A 17,619-nucleotide genomic window follows, 5' to 3' on the forward strand; every position below is an offset into this window, starting at 1 on the left:
ATTTTCAGAAAAGTCCGGTGGGCGGCGGCCGACGACCGGTGACCGGAATCAGGAGAAAGTTGGCCGGATTCCGGCGGCCGGTGATCGAGCTCCAGCAAAGTCCCTAATGGTTTCTCTCTCTCTCTCTCTCTAAGTAAAAGGTGAGGGTAAAATGGTATTAAAAAAAAATAAAAACAAAAAAAAATCTTAATGGGGTATTAATGAAGACCTCCTTAGAGCAACTCCAACAGCTTCCTCATATCTTGATTTTTCTCCATTTTAGGGAAAAATTTGACTGTTTTGCTCCAACAGATTCCCTATAATTATCCTTAAAATAGAGATAGTGATGAGAGAGAAAACAAAATTCCCTATATTTACACCAATCTGTAAAATTTTAGGAAATGATTTAGGGAATAATTATGGAATATATAAAATAGAGAATCTGTTGGAGTTGGAGCAGAAATTTTTTTGGAGATTTTTATTTTTACTTCCCTATAATAGAAAAATTATAGGGAAGCTGTTGGAGATGCTCTTAGAGTGTTTTGGGTAAGAGAGAATTAAAAAAACTTAATGGGGTAAGTGAGAAAAAAATCTCTAGAAATGGGGTAAATGGACAAAAACCCTTTATTTAATGGTGTGTAAGGTTTATATACAACACAAGTATTCTTCTTCTACAAGTAAACTTTTCTCACAAGTCACAAGTAAACTTTTCCTACAAGAAAAGTACTTAAACCCTACAGTCCTACACCATCAATTACACCAACAGATTGCTCAACAGAGAAGATCAATTCAAGAATGTCTCATCCAGAATCTCAGCCAGCCACCGAGCTCAGCCACGAGCCAGAGAACGAGGAGCCGGCCCTTCTTAGCAAAAAGGCAGCAAAGAAAAAAGCGGCCAAGCTCGAGAAGCTCCGTCGCCGCCAGGAGCGAGAAGCAGCGACCGCCGCGGCTCGCGCTGATCAGTACTCCGCCGCGCCGGAGGACCAACTCGCAGCGAACTATGGCGACGTGTCACTCATTCAGCTCCAGTCGATGAAGATGGTCGACGTCAATCTTCGGACGGAGGTCGGAGCTCTAACTGAGGCGTTGAAGGACCAGAAGGTTCGGATACGCGGCCGTGCGCAGACGATTAGACCCACCGGGGAGAAGCTGGCGTTTATTGTGGTCAGAGAGAAGGGGTTCACGGTTCAGTGCGTCGTGACGGTTCTGTAGACACCAAAATTTAATGAAAATAAATTCATTAAATAATTGGGTCAACACTCAAAATTATGACTGAACAAATTTAGTCTGCATGTGGGTCCCACAAAATGTCCACGTGGCTTGTGAGTCAGCAAAATCACATAGACTCAGAGAATGACACTTGGCGACACATGAAAGGCCCGACGACAATAAATGAATTTGCTCCGGCTAAATCAATTGATATTAAAGCAGATCAATCAAATTAAATAAATTGATTTCAAGTCAAATCAAGTATTAAATCTCGTCTGCTGATTAGATATCAATTTATAATCAAGACGACAATCAGTCATCAAATTAATTTGCTGATTCCTTAAATAGTCGTGATTAAATCAGCTAATTAACGCTGATTAATCTGATTACGTAATTAAGGAAAATACAATTAATTACGTGTCATCAAGGCATTCCAAATTGGAAGAGACGCCGACACTATAAATACTCCTTCTCAAATCAAGAGAAGGACTTCAGCCAGAAAAGAGGAGAAAATACTCTCAAAATTCCTGAAGCCTCCCAAGCTCGTCTGAAGAACCCTCAAACTTCCAAATAGCCGGTTCATCATCAACCTCAAGCCAAAGCACTCGTCACGTGTCGACTCTCGTGACCATCTTCCAACTCAAGATCAAGCGTCAAGCCCTTGAGTGAAATTCATCGTCGGAGATCGAATCAGAGGATTACCAAAGATTGTAACCCGTACTTGAATTAATAAATATATTATTTTTGTACACGTGTCTGCATCTTATTTGCTTTCAGATTTCCGTGTTTACAAATTGGCACGCCCAGTGGGACCTCTTTGCCTCTCATCTCCTTCTTCGTAAGACAATTCCAAACAAATCTGTTCGAGCAATGGCTTCCGAGAACATTCAAGTCATCCCGAAGAACAAATCCAAGACAGCGACCTCGAAATCGAGCAGCAGCTCATCTGGTCACGTCACTCGAAGCATGGCGAAGATTCAGCCTACAACATTTGTGGCTTTGCCATCTAAGCCTCGCCAACCAATCATCACCCTAGAAAGTCTAGGGGCAGGGAAGCATGTCCCTCGAAGTGAAGAGAGACAAGCTCCAAACACAAAACCAAGGGAACGATCATTCTCACCTGCCTCAGATGATCACTCAAGCACCGGATCATACCATGGAAGTCCTAATGCTGAAGAAAAGAACACTTCTGAGATGCAGTCAGACGGTGCGTCTCACCCCTCAGCAATGCAAGTCATGATGACTGGGGCAACCACGCTCGAAGAGCAGGTAGCTAATCTGATGGAGGCGGTTCAAAAGCTCACCAACACCGTCGAAGAAAAAGATATGCAGATTGCTCAACTTTGGAGTAGGCTTGAGAAACAAAATGATGAGGATTCTGCTAGGATTCCGTACAAGGATGACAAAGACAAACAAGAAGAAACGTCAAAGACAAATGACAAGGACGGCGATGGTCAACTTGGTTCTTTGTCCATCCAGCAGCTGCAAGACATGATCAACAACTCCATTAGAGCTCAATATGGAGGTACCTCTCGTGATTCCCTCACATATTCCAAGTCATACACAAAAAGGGTGGATAGCCTAAGGATGCCTTATGGGTACCAGCCGCCCAAGTTTCAGCAATTCGAGGGGAAAGGCAATCCAAAACAACATATTGCTCATTTCATCGAGACTTGCAACAATGCAGGAGCGGAGGGAGATCATCTTGTTAAGCAGTTTGTACGTTCATTAAAAGGTAACGCCTTCGAATGGTACACTGATCTGGAACCTGAATCAATCGATAGTTGGGATCAGATGGAGCGTGAGTTCCTGAATCGTTTCTATAGCACGAGACGTACAGTGAGCATGATGGAACTTACTAGCGCCAAGCAATGGAAGGATGAACGCGCAATTGATTACATCAACAGGTGGCGTTCGTTGAGTCTCGATTGCAAAGATCGACTATCAGAAATATCTGCGGTAGAAATGTGCATCCAAGGTATGCACTTTGATTTGCTATATATTTTACAGGGAATCAAGCCCCGTACGTTTGAAGAGCTAGCTACGCGAGCACACAACATGGAGTTGAGTATAGCTAGCCATAAAGGGAAGAAGGAGTCAATTGTTGACCAAAGAAAAGACAAGGTCTTCGGAAGCAAGTTTGATAAGGCACCGAAGAAACCTACAAAAGAATCAATGGCTGTCAACATTGCCCCAGTCAAAATCTCTACACGAGATAAGGAGGTTATGAAAGCAGAGCCAACTCGCACCTACGACAGAACAAAGCGTTCGTTGAAGGAATGGCAACAAAAGACATATCCTTTCCCAGATTCTGATGTGGCAGGCATGTTGGAAGATCTACTTGAGAAGAAGGTGATAGAGCTCCCAGAATGCAAGCGGCCCGAGGAAATGCATCGTGTTAAGGATCCGAAATATTGCAAGTACCATCGGCTCGTTAGTCACCCAGTGGAGAAATGCTTTGTTCTGAAAGATTTAATAATGAATCTTGCCAAGCAAGGAAGGATCGAGTTGGATGTCGACGATGTTGTTGAGGTAAACTGCACTACCATCGGCTTTGGTTCATTCGAGCCTGCCCCGTTGCCTCCTCTTCCAATGAAAGCACCATATCAGCTTTCGAGAAAGCCATGCATAAAGTCAAAGTTGGAGGAAGCCAAGCCAACCCAGCAAGCGAGCCTCGCGCCTGTTGCAACCCCTAAAATTGACTCAGTCGTTGATGACGAGGGATGGATACTTGTCACTCGAAAGAAGGCACGCAAGAGCCCATCTCCATATGTACCTATCACTCGAGCAAAATACAAGCAGTCACAAGAAAATCGTCAATGTCTCGAGAAAGGTAAGACAAGATTTGTCAAGGAAAGGGGCAATCCTTTTGTCCAAAGACCCCACGGTGTGGCTTCGTCAACAAGAGCCTTTCCCAAGAAAGGCAACAAACAAGAAAAGGTGAGAACTGCCCACATGACCACAAGCTACGAATCTGGTTCGAAGGATTCTGCCAAGGCTGAGTCAAGCACAGTCAATACTAATCAAACGTCAAAGGAGAATGAGGTGTTGAAGCAGCTAGAAGACCTACCACTTCACTTTAGCATCCCTGATCTATTACAACTACCAAAATCGACAAGAGGTGCTTTGGTACAGGTGTTGATTGACATGGGCAAGAACTCCACAGGCATTAACAAGGTGAAACCGAAGGAATGCGTCATACTTTACGGATGAAGACCTTCAGTTAGGCTCTAAGCCGCATAATAGACCTCTCTTCGTGTCAGGGTATGTGCGAGATCAAAAGATAAACCGCATACTTGTAGACGGAGGGTCTGCTGTAAACATTATGCCTAGGTCGACCATGAAGCAGCTTGGCATCAATGTGGAGGAGTTGTCCCGAAGCCGTCTCATGATTCAAGGCTTCAACCAAGGGGGGCAAAGAGCCATAGGCATGATCAGAGTAGACATGACAATTGGAGAAATGAAGTCGAACACTTTGTTCCATGTGATCGAAGCAAAGACCTCCTACAATTTATTGTTAGGACGACCGTGGGTTCACGAAAATGGTGTCGTCCCTCTACTCTTCATCAATGCTTCAAGTTCTACGATGGCGGAGTAAAAACAGTAGCAGGTGATACTAAACCATTCACTGAAGCTGAATCTTACTTTGCGGATTCCAAGTTCTATGTGGAGGATGAAACAATAAAAGAAGTTCTCCCAGTTGGAGTACCTTCTACAAGGAAGACTATAGAAGTGCGTAATAAAGAAGTGGAGCCCAGCATGGCAAGAAATTGAAATGAGGAACCACATAAAGTTTCGTCAGAAACTAAAGTAACAGCTTCAAAGAACAAAATCAGCTCCTCTACTCCAGTTCTTCGTTACGTGCCAAGGTCTAGGAGAAAAGAAGGGGAATCCCCTTTTGTAGAGGCAAATGAGCAAGAACGTCCGCGAAAGCTAGATGAGAAGGACGTAGAATTGCTAAAAGAAACATCAACCATACCGTTGACGAAGTTGAGCAACGATACACCTACCAAGCAGCCGCTAAAGGGATTTGTCAAACCGATTCAAGGCAAGACAGAACATGGTACCCTTCCTGGCAAAAGGACAAAGGAAGGATTTGACCCTAACGCTTACAAGCTGCTAGCAAAGGCTGGATATGACTTCGGTTCGTCAAGCAAGGAAGGTGGCCAAGTCATCCCTGGTAAAAAGGTGCATGAGCTTAATGAATCTCAAAGGAGGTTAAGAGAGCAAGGACGCATAGCTGACCCTGCTAAAGCAGGTCTTGGTTTTGTACCAGGCAAACCAATTAAAATTTCAGGAAGAAGAAAAGTTGCAAAGGCAAGCACGCAACACATTAGTGTTGAGATAGTAGAAGAAGAGACTCAAGGATCTGAAACTGCCCCTCGCGTTTCTACACTTGATCGCATTCGTCCAAATTCTCAAGTTGCGATGCTTGAACAAGTTGATGAGCTGGCACCTCGAGTCTCTGTATTTGGTCGTGTCGATACTTCAACAAGCCGAGTCTCAGTTTTCAACCGCATCACCCAAACGACCACTCGAGCTTCCGTGTTCAATAGGTTGTCATCTTCCGATGAAGGAAATAAGAAATCTGAGTCAGCCCCTCGAAAGTCGGCACTTGAGAGGATATAAGCACCCAAAGAGAAACAAAAGCAAAAGAGAAAGATGATCGACGACCAAGGAAACGACAAAGAGATCCGAAGTCTCATCCCGTCACGCATGAAGCGACGCTCTGTGTTAGAGGTGAGCTCAAGTGAACAACTCAAAGTGAAGGAGCACACCATCATACTCACTGGCCAAGTTGGAACGAGTAATGTTGATGGCAATAGCGAAGATGAGATTGTACAATCTGCCTATCATATCACGGTAGCAGAAACAGAGGCTTTTGAAGAAGATGACTATGATCATTCTGAGGATGAAGTAGATGAAGCTCCTCCAGAACTTGAAGACGGGGGGCAAACAACTGTCGACGAGCTTAAAGAGCTCAATTTGGGAACTGAGGAAGATCCGAGACCTATCTTTGTGAGCGCTTCGCTAAGTCCCGAAGAAGAAAAGGAATACTATAATCTTCTGCTTGAGTATAAAGACGTCTTTGCATGGACGTACAAAGAAATGCCTGGTCTTGACCCAAAGGTAGCGGTTCATCGTCTCGCAGTTAAACCTGAGGCTCGACCGATCAAGCAAACGCAACGACGCTTTCGGACAGAACTCCTGCCTCAAATTGAAGCTGAAGTTGATAAGTTGATTGCTGCAGGTTTCATTAGAGAGGTTCAATATCCTAAGTGGATTGCAAACATTGTTCCTGTCAAGAAGAAGAACGGACAACTCCGTGTGTGCGTGGACTTCCGCGACTTAAATGATGCGTGTCCGAAAGATGACTTCCCTTTGCCCATCATTGAACTCATGGTGGATGCAACAACAGGGCATGAAGCTTTTTCCTTCATGGATGGGTCATCTGGGTACAATCAAATCAGGATGGCCTTAGAAGATGAAGAGCTTACTGCGTTCCGTACTCCCAAAGGCATTTATTGCTACAAAGTCATGCCATTCGGGTTGAAAAATGCTGGTGCAACATATCAACGTGCTATGCAGAAAATATTCGGAGACATGCTTCACAAGTATGTGGAATGTTATGTCGACGATTTAGTGGTCAAGTCAAAAAGGAGGACGGATCACTTCCAAGACCTAAGAAGGGTGTTTGATAGACTACGCAAGTACCAGCTCAAGATGAACCCCTCAAATGTGCTTTTGGAGTTAGTTCAGGCAAGTTTCTTGGATTCATTGTGAAACATCGTGGCATTGAAGTGGACCAGTCAAAGATTAAGGCCATTCAAGACATGCCTGAGCCAAGAAATCTGCGCGAGTTAAAAAGTCTCCAAGGACGGCTTGCCTTTATTAGGCGGTTTATATCAAACCTCGCAGGCCGTTGTCAGCCGTTTAGTCGACTTCTGAAGAAGGATGTGCCTTTCGTATGGGATGAAGCTTGCCATAATGCCTTTGAAAGCATAAAGAAGTACTTGGCGAACCCTCCAGTGTTAGGTGCACCCATTCCTGGGAAGCCACTTATTCTCTACATTGCTGCTCAAGAGTGATCACTTGGAGCACTCCTGGCCCAAGAAAATGAAGCAAAGAAGGAGAGGGCGTTGTATTACTTGAGTCGAACTCTCACAGGACCGGAACTGAACTATCCACCGATAGAGAAAATCTGTCTCGCACTCGTCTTCGCCATCCAAAAGTTAAGACATTACATGCAAGCTTACACAGTGCATCTAGTGGCGCGAGCTGACCCAGTCAAGTTTGTTATGTCACAACCCGTCTTGACAGGGCGAATGGCAAAATGGGCACTACTCCTCAATCAGTATGAGATCATCTATATATCGGCCAAAGCGGTTAAAGGACAAGCATTGGCTGACTTCCTAGCGGATCATCCTATTCCTGCGGATTGGGAGATTTCAGATGCGTTGCCAGATGAAGAAGTCTTTAATATAGAGGTCCTCCCTGCTTGGCAAATGTTCTTCGATGGGTCTTCACGAGCAGATGGGGCAGGAGCTGGTGTGGTCTTCATTTCTCCGTACAAGCAGATATTGCCTTACGCCTTTACTCTTGGTGAACTATGTTCCAATAATGTTGCTGAGTACCAAGCGCTAATTATGGGACTACAAACCGCAGCTGAAATGAAAATCTCAAATCTAGAGGTGTATGGAGACTCGAAGTTAGTAGTTGATCAATTATTAACTGTCTATGAAGTGAAGAAAGAGGATTTAGTTCCTTATTTTCGGCTCGCCACACAACTCTTAAAGGGTTTTGATGTTGTTACACTAACGCATGTGCCAAGGAAAGAAAATCAAGTGGCAGACGCTTTGGCCAACTTAGCAGCAACTTTGGCATTATCAGAGGATGAAATCATACACCTTCCAATCTGCCAACGGTGGGTCGTACCTACAATCTCTGAGTTTTGGCATGAATACTCCAATGTTGTCTCTGTTTACGTGATTGATGCGGATGACTGGAGGTACCCGTTGATTGATTACCTTGAGCGAAATAAGTTGTCTGATGACCCAAAGCAACGCTTGGACATAAGACGAAGAGTATCACGCTTCTTCTACTATAAGGAGACTCTTTATCGACGATCATTCGATGGATTGCTTCTTAGATGTCTGGGGAAAGAAGAAGCTGCTAAGGCTATGGAGGAAGCTCATTCAGGAGTATGCAGAGCTCACCAGTCAGGTCCTAAACTCCATTTTCAAGTGAAGAGGATGGGTTACTATTGGCCCACTATGGTTAAAGATTGCATGGAGTATGCACAAAGGTGTCAGGCTTGCCAGTTTCATGCAAACTTCATCCATCAACCACTAGAGCCACTGCATCCAACGATTGCTTCCTACCCCTTCGATGTGTGGGGACTTGATGCTGTTGGGCCCATAACTCCGAAATCCTCCGCCAGTCACTCATACATTCTAGCGGCTACGGATTCCTTTTCAAAATGGGCAGAGGCGGTACCGCTTAAAGAAATAAAGAAAGAAAATGTTGTAGACTTCATCAAAGGGAATATCATTCAACGATATGGTGTTCCTCGCTGCATCATCACAGACAATGCCAAGTACTTTTCCAATAGTGCCATGGAGAAACTCTGTGAGAAATTTCACTTCAAGTTACACTTTTCTTCTATGTACAACGCCCCGGCAAATGGGTTGGCTGAAGCATTCAACAAGACATTGTGTAACATTTTGAAGAAAGTTGTCAGCAAAACAAAAAGGGATTGGCATGAAAGAATGGGCGAGGCGCTCTGGGCCTATAGAACGACATATCGAACTCCCACGAAAGCTACACCTTACTCCCTTGTATATGGTGTTGAAGCTGTCTTACCCTTGGAGAAACAAATTCCATCTCTGAGGATTGCTTTGCAAGAAAGGTTGACTGATGAAGAGAATGCCAAGTTACGGCTTCAAGAGTTGGAAGCCTTAGATGAAAAGAGACTTGATGCGCAGCAGCACTTGGAATGCTATCAAGCTAGAATGTCGCGAGCTTTCAACAAAGGGGTTCGACCTCGATCTTTCCAAGTTGGTGACCTGGTGCTCGTCGTGCGCAGACCTATCATCATGACACACAAGACTGGTCCTAAGTTCAAGTCAAAGTGGGATGGACCTTATGTCGTCAGCGAAGTCTACACCAATGGAGCCTACAAAATTGTGGCTGAGGATGGCCTGAAAGTTGGTCCCATAAATGGAAAGTTCCTGAAGAGGTACTACGCTTGAAGAAAGCAAGAAGCCGCTCCTAGCCAGCATGAGCCTAAACTGCACATGGCACCAAAAAAAAAAAAAAAAAAAAAAGGGTAGAGTCCGTTGAGTTGAAAACCCAAAAGGGCGGCTCAAGCAAAAAAAAAAGGACCAAAAAAAAAAAAAACTCACTTCATCCATAAACCCTTGAACTACGTGATGACTTGATTCCTTCATTGGAAGGATACGTAGGCAGCTTGGGAATAACAATCTCGAGTTCAGTCAAATCAAATAAAAATAAAGGGTTTGTTTACTATTCAAGAAGTAAATAAGTAGAAAAGTACTTATTTTTTATAATAAGTTATGACTGTCAAAATTTGACTTATTACAAATGATAAAGGAAAATGAAAAAAAAATCATCAGAAGTTACAAATGGAGAACAGCTCTTCACACCCAAGTCAAACCCTTGAAGCTATTGCGGTGGTTCTCAAAAGTATCTCGCAATGATTTTGTCGTCTCAAGCTCTGCAGTGGTCACCTCGGGGGTCTCTTGGATTTGAGTCTCCTCTTTTTTTAGGTCGACAAGCTTCTTCTCCTGTAGTAGAAGTCTCTCGTCTAGTAAAGTCACTGTTTGCTCCAATTTTCGTTGCTCCTCCTTTAATTTCTCCAAAGACTTGAGTGTAGATTGACGATGATCAGAGTCAGCTTGACGAATTGAAGTGACCTTCGCAATTTCTGACTTTGTGTCAGCCAGACGTTGAATACGTGTGCCTGGAGTAGCCTTGCGTGAACAAGAAAGTCGTGCCAAGTTGTATTGGTCAGCACTATTCAACAATCCTTCAACTTTTCCCCTTACGGATGAAGGATCAATCCCATAATGGCTAAGCTCAGCTATCAGCTTGTCAAGTTCCCCCTTGCTGGAAAGAATGGTCTTGGAGGAGTGCTTCATTATCATATCTTCAATTTGTTCACAAACTGCAGTAGCAGCTTGTTGACGAATATCACGAAGTCTTTGGCTGGCATCTATAATAGCAGCTCCACCAAGAGAGGCCTCAGAAAAGGCTATGGTGTTCAGAGGCTTAGGAGGACGCACCATGGTAAGTGGACCTGTACATATATCATTAGTTAAAAAAAAAAAAGGGGCTTAAAGTGCAATGAAAATACACAAGAGTTAAGAATTGTACCTGTAGGGTCAATTTGCTGTGAGTCATTCTTTGCATTGGATTTTCCTTTCGTGGGTAAAGCGTAAGCCTCAAGTTCCGCTGCAGAAGGAACACGTATAGGGTCTAAAGGGGCGTCATCGTTTCCCCAAAGTGAATGACCATCAATCTCTGCACCCTAAAAAGATGGGAAAAGAACAATTCAAGTTCCAAGAAAACCACAAAAAGAAAAAAAAAATCTCTGACGCAAGTCTAAAAAAGTTACCTCATTTCGTTGCAGCATCGGTTGCGAAGAAGTTGAAATGTCACCAAGAAAGTCAGTATTCAGAGTGAACTCAGCATTGGGGTCACAATAAATAGGGCCAAGACTGGTGTCAGTTTTTCGACGCTTAAAGTGCACTTCACTATCATTGCTACCGCTGCTTCCACTACGCCTTCTTTCTTTGATGACAGGTCTTTTCAGCTTAAGTGGACGGATGAAAGCGGCGTGAGAATCTAAAGAGTCTCCATCATCTTCTAGAATGTCGACTGGATGAGCCTGACGGTCCTTATCTGGGAGCGAAGCCCTATCAGGAAGCACATGGACGTTAGTGCTACATTCGACTTCACAAGCAATCATATTCTGGCGACGAGGCGCAGCTCGGTTGACGTCCTTGTCTTCTTTTGCTTTCAGAGGCTTGTGCAGGGTTCTACTAGTAGGCGCTACTCTCGTTGTCTTCACTGGTGTAGAATGATACACTTTAGACCACCAATCAACATAGTCTCGGGTAACCATATACTCTGTGATAGCACTCTGGATCGGCAACGTTACCTCACAGTTAGTGTCTATTCTAGTGCAAGAATCCCAATGCAAGTAAATCAGAGCCAGTACGCAGGTGCGAATGTCATTCTTAAGGCTGTCAGGAATGTCTTGGACATAACCAAACTGTCGACTAAACCGATGTGGACTGTATGGCTGAACGACTCGTCGGTTATCCTGCCTTAGAGAAAGGTACCCGGATCGAAGGCTGATAAGATATATCAAGTCTAAATGGGAGATGTTACTGCGGTTGATAATCACTCTGCTCTCTGAAAATACCCTGGCAAATACACCCATCTTCACATTATCACATGTGTCGAACAAAGAAAGAGCCTGTGAGTCTCCAAAATGCCTAGCTGAAAGTTCTCCAGAGAAGCGAACCATACGGGGCCTTAGGTCGTTGGGAAGTGGAGACTGAAAGTGGGTGCCGAAGTACTCTGCTAGCCATGCATAAATATAATGAAAAGGAAGAGCAGCCGAGCAATTACCTGGATCGCTGGAAACAGAAAGCTCGTTCAAACCCTGATAGATGCTGGCCAGCACTGGTACCGCTAGGCAAAACTGTACACCCTGTGACATTTTGCTGGCGACTTTGAATACTCCTGGACGAATCAAGCCGGTGTTGTCTCCAAGTAAAACAAACAGGCACAACCAACAAGCAAGAAAAGCGGCCAAGTAGGTGGGCTCTATATCTTCACCTTCTACGCCTAAGTCCTCAAAGACTGCGAGGTCTGCAGAAGTACGTTGTCGGATCTCATGGATCCTGCCAGATGGATTAAACACATTCTGGGGCGGATCTCTTTTGTTCCTGGTGCTTTTGTTTGGAGGCCTCTTATAGCGCAAATCTCCTCTATACCAATATCGTATCCAGGAAGTTATTTTCACCTTCTGCCCTTGGCCTTCTTTGGAGAGCTTATGGTAGGAGAGAAACAAATAACGGCAGCTCTGTTGACTCCCTTTGCTCGTTGCAGAAAGCTCTTCAGCAGCTGGGACAACCTCATCATAGAATCGTCCGGAAATGGGCAAACCTCCAAGTTGGTCCAAATCCCAGAGGGAGATAGACATTTCCCCGCTAGAAGTGTGGAGGGTATTCGTCGTGGGACACCAGCACTCGCAGAAGGCCCGTATGACAGGTGCAACACGGTCATAGCTGAACAGTGAGGCGAATATAGCTCGATAGAGGCCAGTCTCCCGGGTAAGCTTGACATTCCTGCTTAAGATATCTTCTACCCATTCCCAGTAGAACTCTGTGTAAGAGAAGCTTCCATTTGCGCGAAATGCATTGCTCCACTTCAATGAATCATTGCGTACACGATTGTTGAGAAGCGTGAATGGGACTTGAGGAGTGTTCTGATCATGATGCGAAGACTTAAGCAACAGCACGTGCGAGTTTTGTTGGTCTCTGCCAGATCTCGGTTGTCAGAACATAGCTAGCTGGCGAGGTACCACATGAGTCCACTGAAGGATGTGAGCAGAAGGGTCATAAGGAGGGACATCGATTGCTTGAGGCCCAGTCAACAATGGATACACCTGCAGAGTAGTGCCATCACTCTGAGCGTCCTCCGGATCGTCGAGGATGGTGATTGTTCCTTTCTTGAAGCACTTGAAGAAAGCCATGGCCGCAAATGGTTGAGAAGCGCGATCGCGAGTGTCTGAAGGTGTACGCAAAGCTTAACCGCTTTTGATGGACCCTACCACGTACAAAAGTGGAGGAATCCAAGCGTTTAGGACGTCCGCGTTCTTCTCTCCGTGAGCCGCTAAATACGCGAAGCCTAATTGCTTTTGGTGGACCCTACCACGCACAAATGTGGAGGAATCCAAGCGTTTAGGACGTCTGCGTTCTTCTCTCGATGAGCCACCAAACACGCAAAGCCTAATTGCTTTTGGCGGACCCTGCCACCCACAAAAGGGGAGGAATCCAAGCGCTTAGGTCGTCTGCGTTCTTCAATGATCGCCAAAACCCTACAAAAAAAAGCAATATATATATTGACATACATATGAAGCTTTGCGACATTAAAAGAGTGATGCCATGAAAAAGGAAAAATATATATATACATATATATATATATATATAATCATGCAAGAAGAAGAAAAGAATATATCATGGAATTATGTTTTGATTGGGTCAAGGCAGGTTGTGAGAATAATAAGACAAGGAACAGAAAGTCATACCTCAGTCTTTATAATTTGCAGAGCCCAAAGCAAGAAATTAGCAGCAGCAAGTAGGAAATAAAGAAGGCAGGAATGGGCTCATCAATTGTCACCAAAGCGCTGAAAAAAAAAAAAAAAAAAAAAACATTTAAAACAATTTTCAGAATGCATGTACTTTCTATGCGGCATAAAAAAAAAAGCAATGACGTCATGTGAAAAGAAAGTGATGGCATGTGAACAGATCATACTTTTGGTTGTTATCAAAAAAAAAAGAAAAAAAAAAAGGGCAACGGCTTCATGACTCAAAAGAAAAGAAAAATGTGGGCGCACAGCATGATTTAAAAAAAATTCATGTTTTGAACTCAGACTAACCAAAAAAAAAATCATCAATATGGCCACATTGTCAGGACGTGAGGCATGTAAGCAAGAATGATTGAGGTCTGATAAAAAATGGTCAAGATCATGCTTTCTGTTGTGATCGAAAATATGTATATATATGTTGCAATAGGCTGCGTGTGCATATGTGTGTATGTGCACATATATATAATATATATAAAGCATGAATCATGGAATTATGTCAGAAGGTAACATGCAATCATGAATGAGTCCCAAAGCTTTGCCGAAAAAAAAAAAAAAAATTATCATGCTGGCTGCACATACATATAATATGTTCATGTGTCAGAAGGAAGAGTGCTGGACATTGTCCAATGACCTATACTCATAAACAATGATACAATAAATGGGTCCTTATGCTTCGGTCCTCTTGGTCATCAATTCACAGCCAAGGAATTGGAATCATGCTTTGGGTTGTTTGGGACTACACATGCTTACATGTACATATATATACACACTATCAGAGCACGATTTATATATATATATATATATATATATATATCATTCATCAGAAAGCCGTACCTTAGTCATTGAATATAGCATGATATATATATATATATATATATATATATTGTCAGATTGAGAGCCATACCTTAGTCTCCTCTATGTGGTAACGACACACGAAGCCATAGGCAAAGAACCAAGTTGCAGCGAACCCTGTCAGTAAACAAAAAAAAAGGAACCAAAGTCAGCACAATGCCACAGACATATCAATTAATAATGAAGAAACAAGTAGTGACAGAGAAAAAAACAAAAAAAAAAAAAAAAAAAACCTTTGCTTGATGATCTTCTGCAAGACTGCAACACAAGGACAAAAGGCAACAAAAGTAAGAAAGTTGAGAGCTAGCAGCCAAGTCGTATGTGTTCAGAATACAAAGGAGGCCGTCCCTTTAAATTAACAGGCTAGGGTTTCTCACTTCATTAATTTCCTAGTTGAGACTAGAAAAATATGGCAGAAATCTTAAATTTTCTGCTATATATGGCAATAATATTTTGAGTGCAGAAATTTTGTGAATAAATGTTTTATTCTGAAAAAAAATTAAGGATTTATTCTGTAAATATTCTTATATTATGGGCTTTGTCACATGCCCATTTGAAGTCCTTGCCATATTTACAAAATTAAATCCTGATTGCGAGAGAAACTCTACAAAAACATTTCAGGAGAATCTCTAAGAAATTAAATCAAGATTCCAAAGGAATCTCTACAACTTCGGAGCTCTAGAAGTGGTTACAAGTGAAGCAAAGTGCCGCGTCAAGCTATGAAAAAAAAAAAAAAAGTCAAATTCAAACTTCAAGTCACACCTCCAAACGTGACGACATGTTTACGGCGCATCTTGAAGTGGGGGCATTTGTAGACACCAAAATTTAATGAAAATAAATTCATTAAATAATTGGGTCAACACTCAAAATTATGACTGAACAAATTTAGTCTGCATGTGGGTCCCACAAAATGTCCACGTGGCTTGTGAGTCAGCAAAATCACATAGACTCAGAGAATGACACTTGGCGACACATGAAAGGCCCGACGACAATAAATGAATTTGCTCCGGCTAAATCAATTGATATTAAAGCAGATCAATCAAATTAAATAAATTGATTTCAAGTCAAATCAAGTATTAAATCTCGTCTGCTGATTAGATATCAATTTATAATCAAGACGACAATCAGTCATCAAATTAATTTGCTGATTCCTTAAATAGTCGTGATTAAATCAGCTAATTAACGCTGATTAATCTGATTACGTAATTAAGGAAAATACAATTAATTACGTGTCATCAAGGCATTCCAAATTGGAAGAGACGCCGACTCTATAAATACTCCTTCTCAAATCAAGAGAAGGACTTCAGCCAGAAAAAGGAGAAAATACTCTCAAAATTCCTGAAGCCTCCCAAGCTCGTCTGAAGAACCCTCAAGCTGCCAAATAGCCGGTTCATCATCAACCTCAAGCCAAAGCACTCGTCACGTGTCGACTCTCGTGACCATCTTCCAACTCAAGATCAAGCGTCAAGCCCTTGAGTGAAATTCATCGTCGGAGATCAAATCAGAGGATTACCAAAGATTGTAACCCGCACTTGAATTAATAAATATATTATTTTTGTACACGTGTCTGCATCTTATTTGCTTTCAGATTTCCGTGTTTACAGGTTCAGCCGGAGATAGTGAGCTGTCAGATGGTGAAGTACGCGTCGAAGTTGAGCCGCGAGTCGATTATTGACATTGAAGGGATTGTGTCTAAACCTGATATGGCAATTGCAGGCGCTTCACAGCAGGTGGATGTGCAAGTTAGAAAGTTGTACTGTATAAGTAGGGCTGCTGTTTTACCTATTGAAATTGAGAATGCTGCTCGAAGTGAAAAACCTAATGAGGATGGACAGAATACTCGCTTGAATAACCGAGTACTTGACTTGCGAACAGCGGCCAACCTGGGGATTTTCCGAATCCAGAGTCAAGTTGGAACTATCTTCAGGCAGTTCTTGCTGTCCGAAGGGTTTGTTGAAATCCATACACCAAAACTGATCGCTGGTTCAAGTGAAGGTGGGGCTTCGGTGTTTAAACTAGACTACGTGAAGGGGCAACCTGCCTGCCTTGCCCAGTCACCGCAGCTCCACAAGCAGATGTCCATCTGTGCTGACTTTGGTCGTGTTTTCGAGGTTGGTTCTGTTTTCAGAGCTGAGAACTCTGATACACATAGGCATCTATGTGAGTTCACTGGTCTCGATATTGAGATGGAGATTGAGTGGAGCTATTGTGAGGTTATGGATATTGTAAACAGTTTGTTTGTCAATATGTTTGACTATTTGAACAAAAATTGTGAGAAGGAACTTGAAGCTGTACGAAGGCAGTATCCCTTCGAACCATTAAAGTACTTGCCTGAGACTCTACGTCTCACCTTCGCGGAAGGTGTTCAAATGCTAAAGGATGCCGGTGTGGAAGTTGATCCTATGGGGGACTTGGATACTAAAAAAGAGAGGAAGTTGGGCCAAATAGTTTTGGAGAAATATGGCACTGAGTTCTACATACTTCACCGCTATCCGTTGGCTGTGAGGCCTTTCTATACCATGCCTTGCGACGATAATCCTGAATACAGCAATTCGTTTGACGTCTTCATTCGAGGTGAGGAGATTATATCAGGGGCACAACGTATCCATGTACCAGAATTATTGGTCGAACGTGCTTCAGCACGTGGAATTGAAGTAGAGACAATATCAACATATATTGATTCCTTCAGATATGGTGCACCTCCCCATGGTGGATTTGGAGTAGGGCTGGAGCGTGTTGTGATGCTCTTCTGTGGTTTGAATAACATCCACAAAACATCTTTATTCCCGCGTGATCCAGACCGGCTAGCGCCTTGATTTCTTCAGTCAGATTAGCAAACAATTAGCAGCTTCCGATTTAGCTTATTGAATTGGGTGCTTTATTTTGTAACTCAGAATTGTGATGGCTACTTTGAGATTATGAGTCTATGACTAATGAAATGGTTCCATAATTATTAATTACCTTGTTTTCATTCTCACACGCGCCGAGGTACTCCTCTATGAATCACTAGGGTTCCCCTTTTCAATTTCACTTCGCTCGATATGGATTGAATGATTGATTGATCATGTGTTTACTGTGATAATTCGTCTTCATCGATCGAAGTTGTGGTTGCTGATGAACTAGGATTATTTGCTTAGGAATTCCAATTTGATTCAGTAGGGTTTCACTGTCCGATT

General features: G+C 43.0%; 1 protein-coding gene across 1 annotated transcript; it reads left to right on the forward strand.

Moving 5' to 3' along the window:
• Positions 1-774: 774 nt before the first annotated feature.
• On the forward strand, positions 775-17,315 carry LOC112174339 (aspartate--tRNA ligase 2, cytoplasmic). The gene is made up of 2 exons (XM_024312079.2): positions 775-1,182; positions 16,048-17,315. Exons 1-2 carry the CDS (start codon positions 775-777, stop codon positions 17,257-17,259), a joined length of 1,620 nt encoding a protein of 539 aa, XP_024167847.1. The 3' UTR covers positions 17,260-17,315.
• The last annotated feature ends 304 nt before the right edge of the window (positions 17,316-17,619 follow it).

This window comes from Rosa chinensis, chromosome 6 (assembly GCF_002994745.2).
Source record: "Rosa chinensis cultivar Old Blush chromosome 6, RchiOBHm-V2, whole genome shotgun sequence".
NCBI lineage: Eukaryota > Viridiplantae > Streptophyta > Magnoliopsida > Rosales > Rosaceae > Rosa > Rosa chinensis.

Coding starts and splice junctions, on each gene's coding strand:
- LOC112174339 (XM_024312079.2), top strand. CDS start 775: ATGTCTCATCCAGAATCTCAGCCAGCCACCGAGCTCAGCCACGAGCCA. Junction 1,183..16,047: donor CGGTTCAGTGCGTCGTGACG/GTTCTGTAGACA, acceptor CCGTGTTTACAG/GTTCAGCCGGAGATAGTGAG.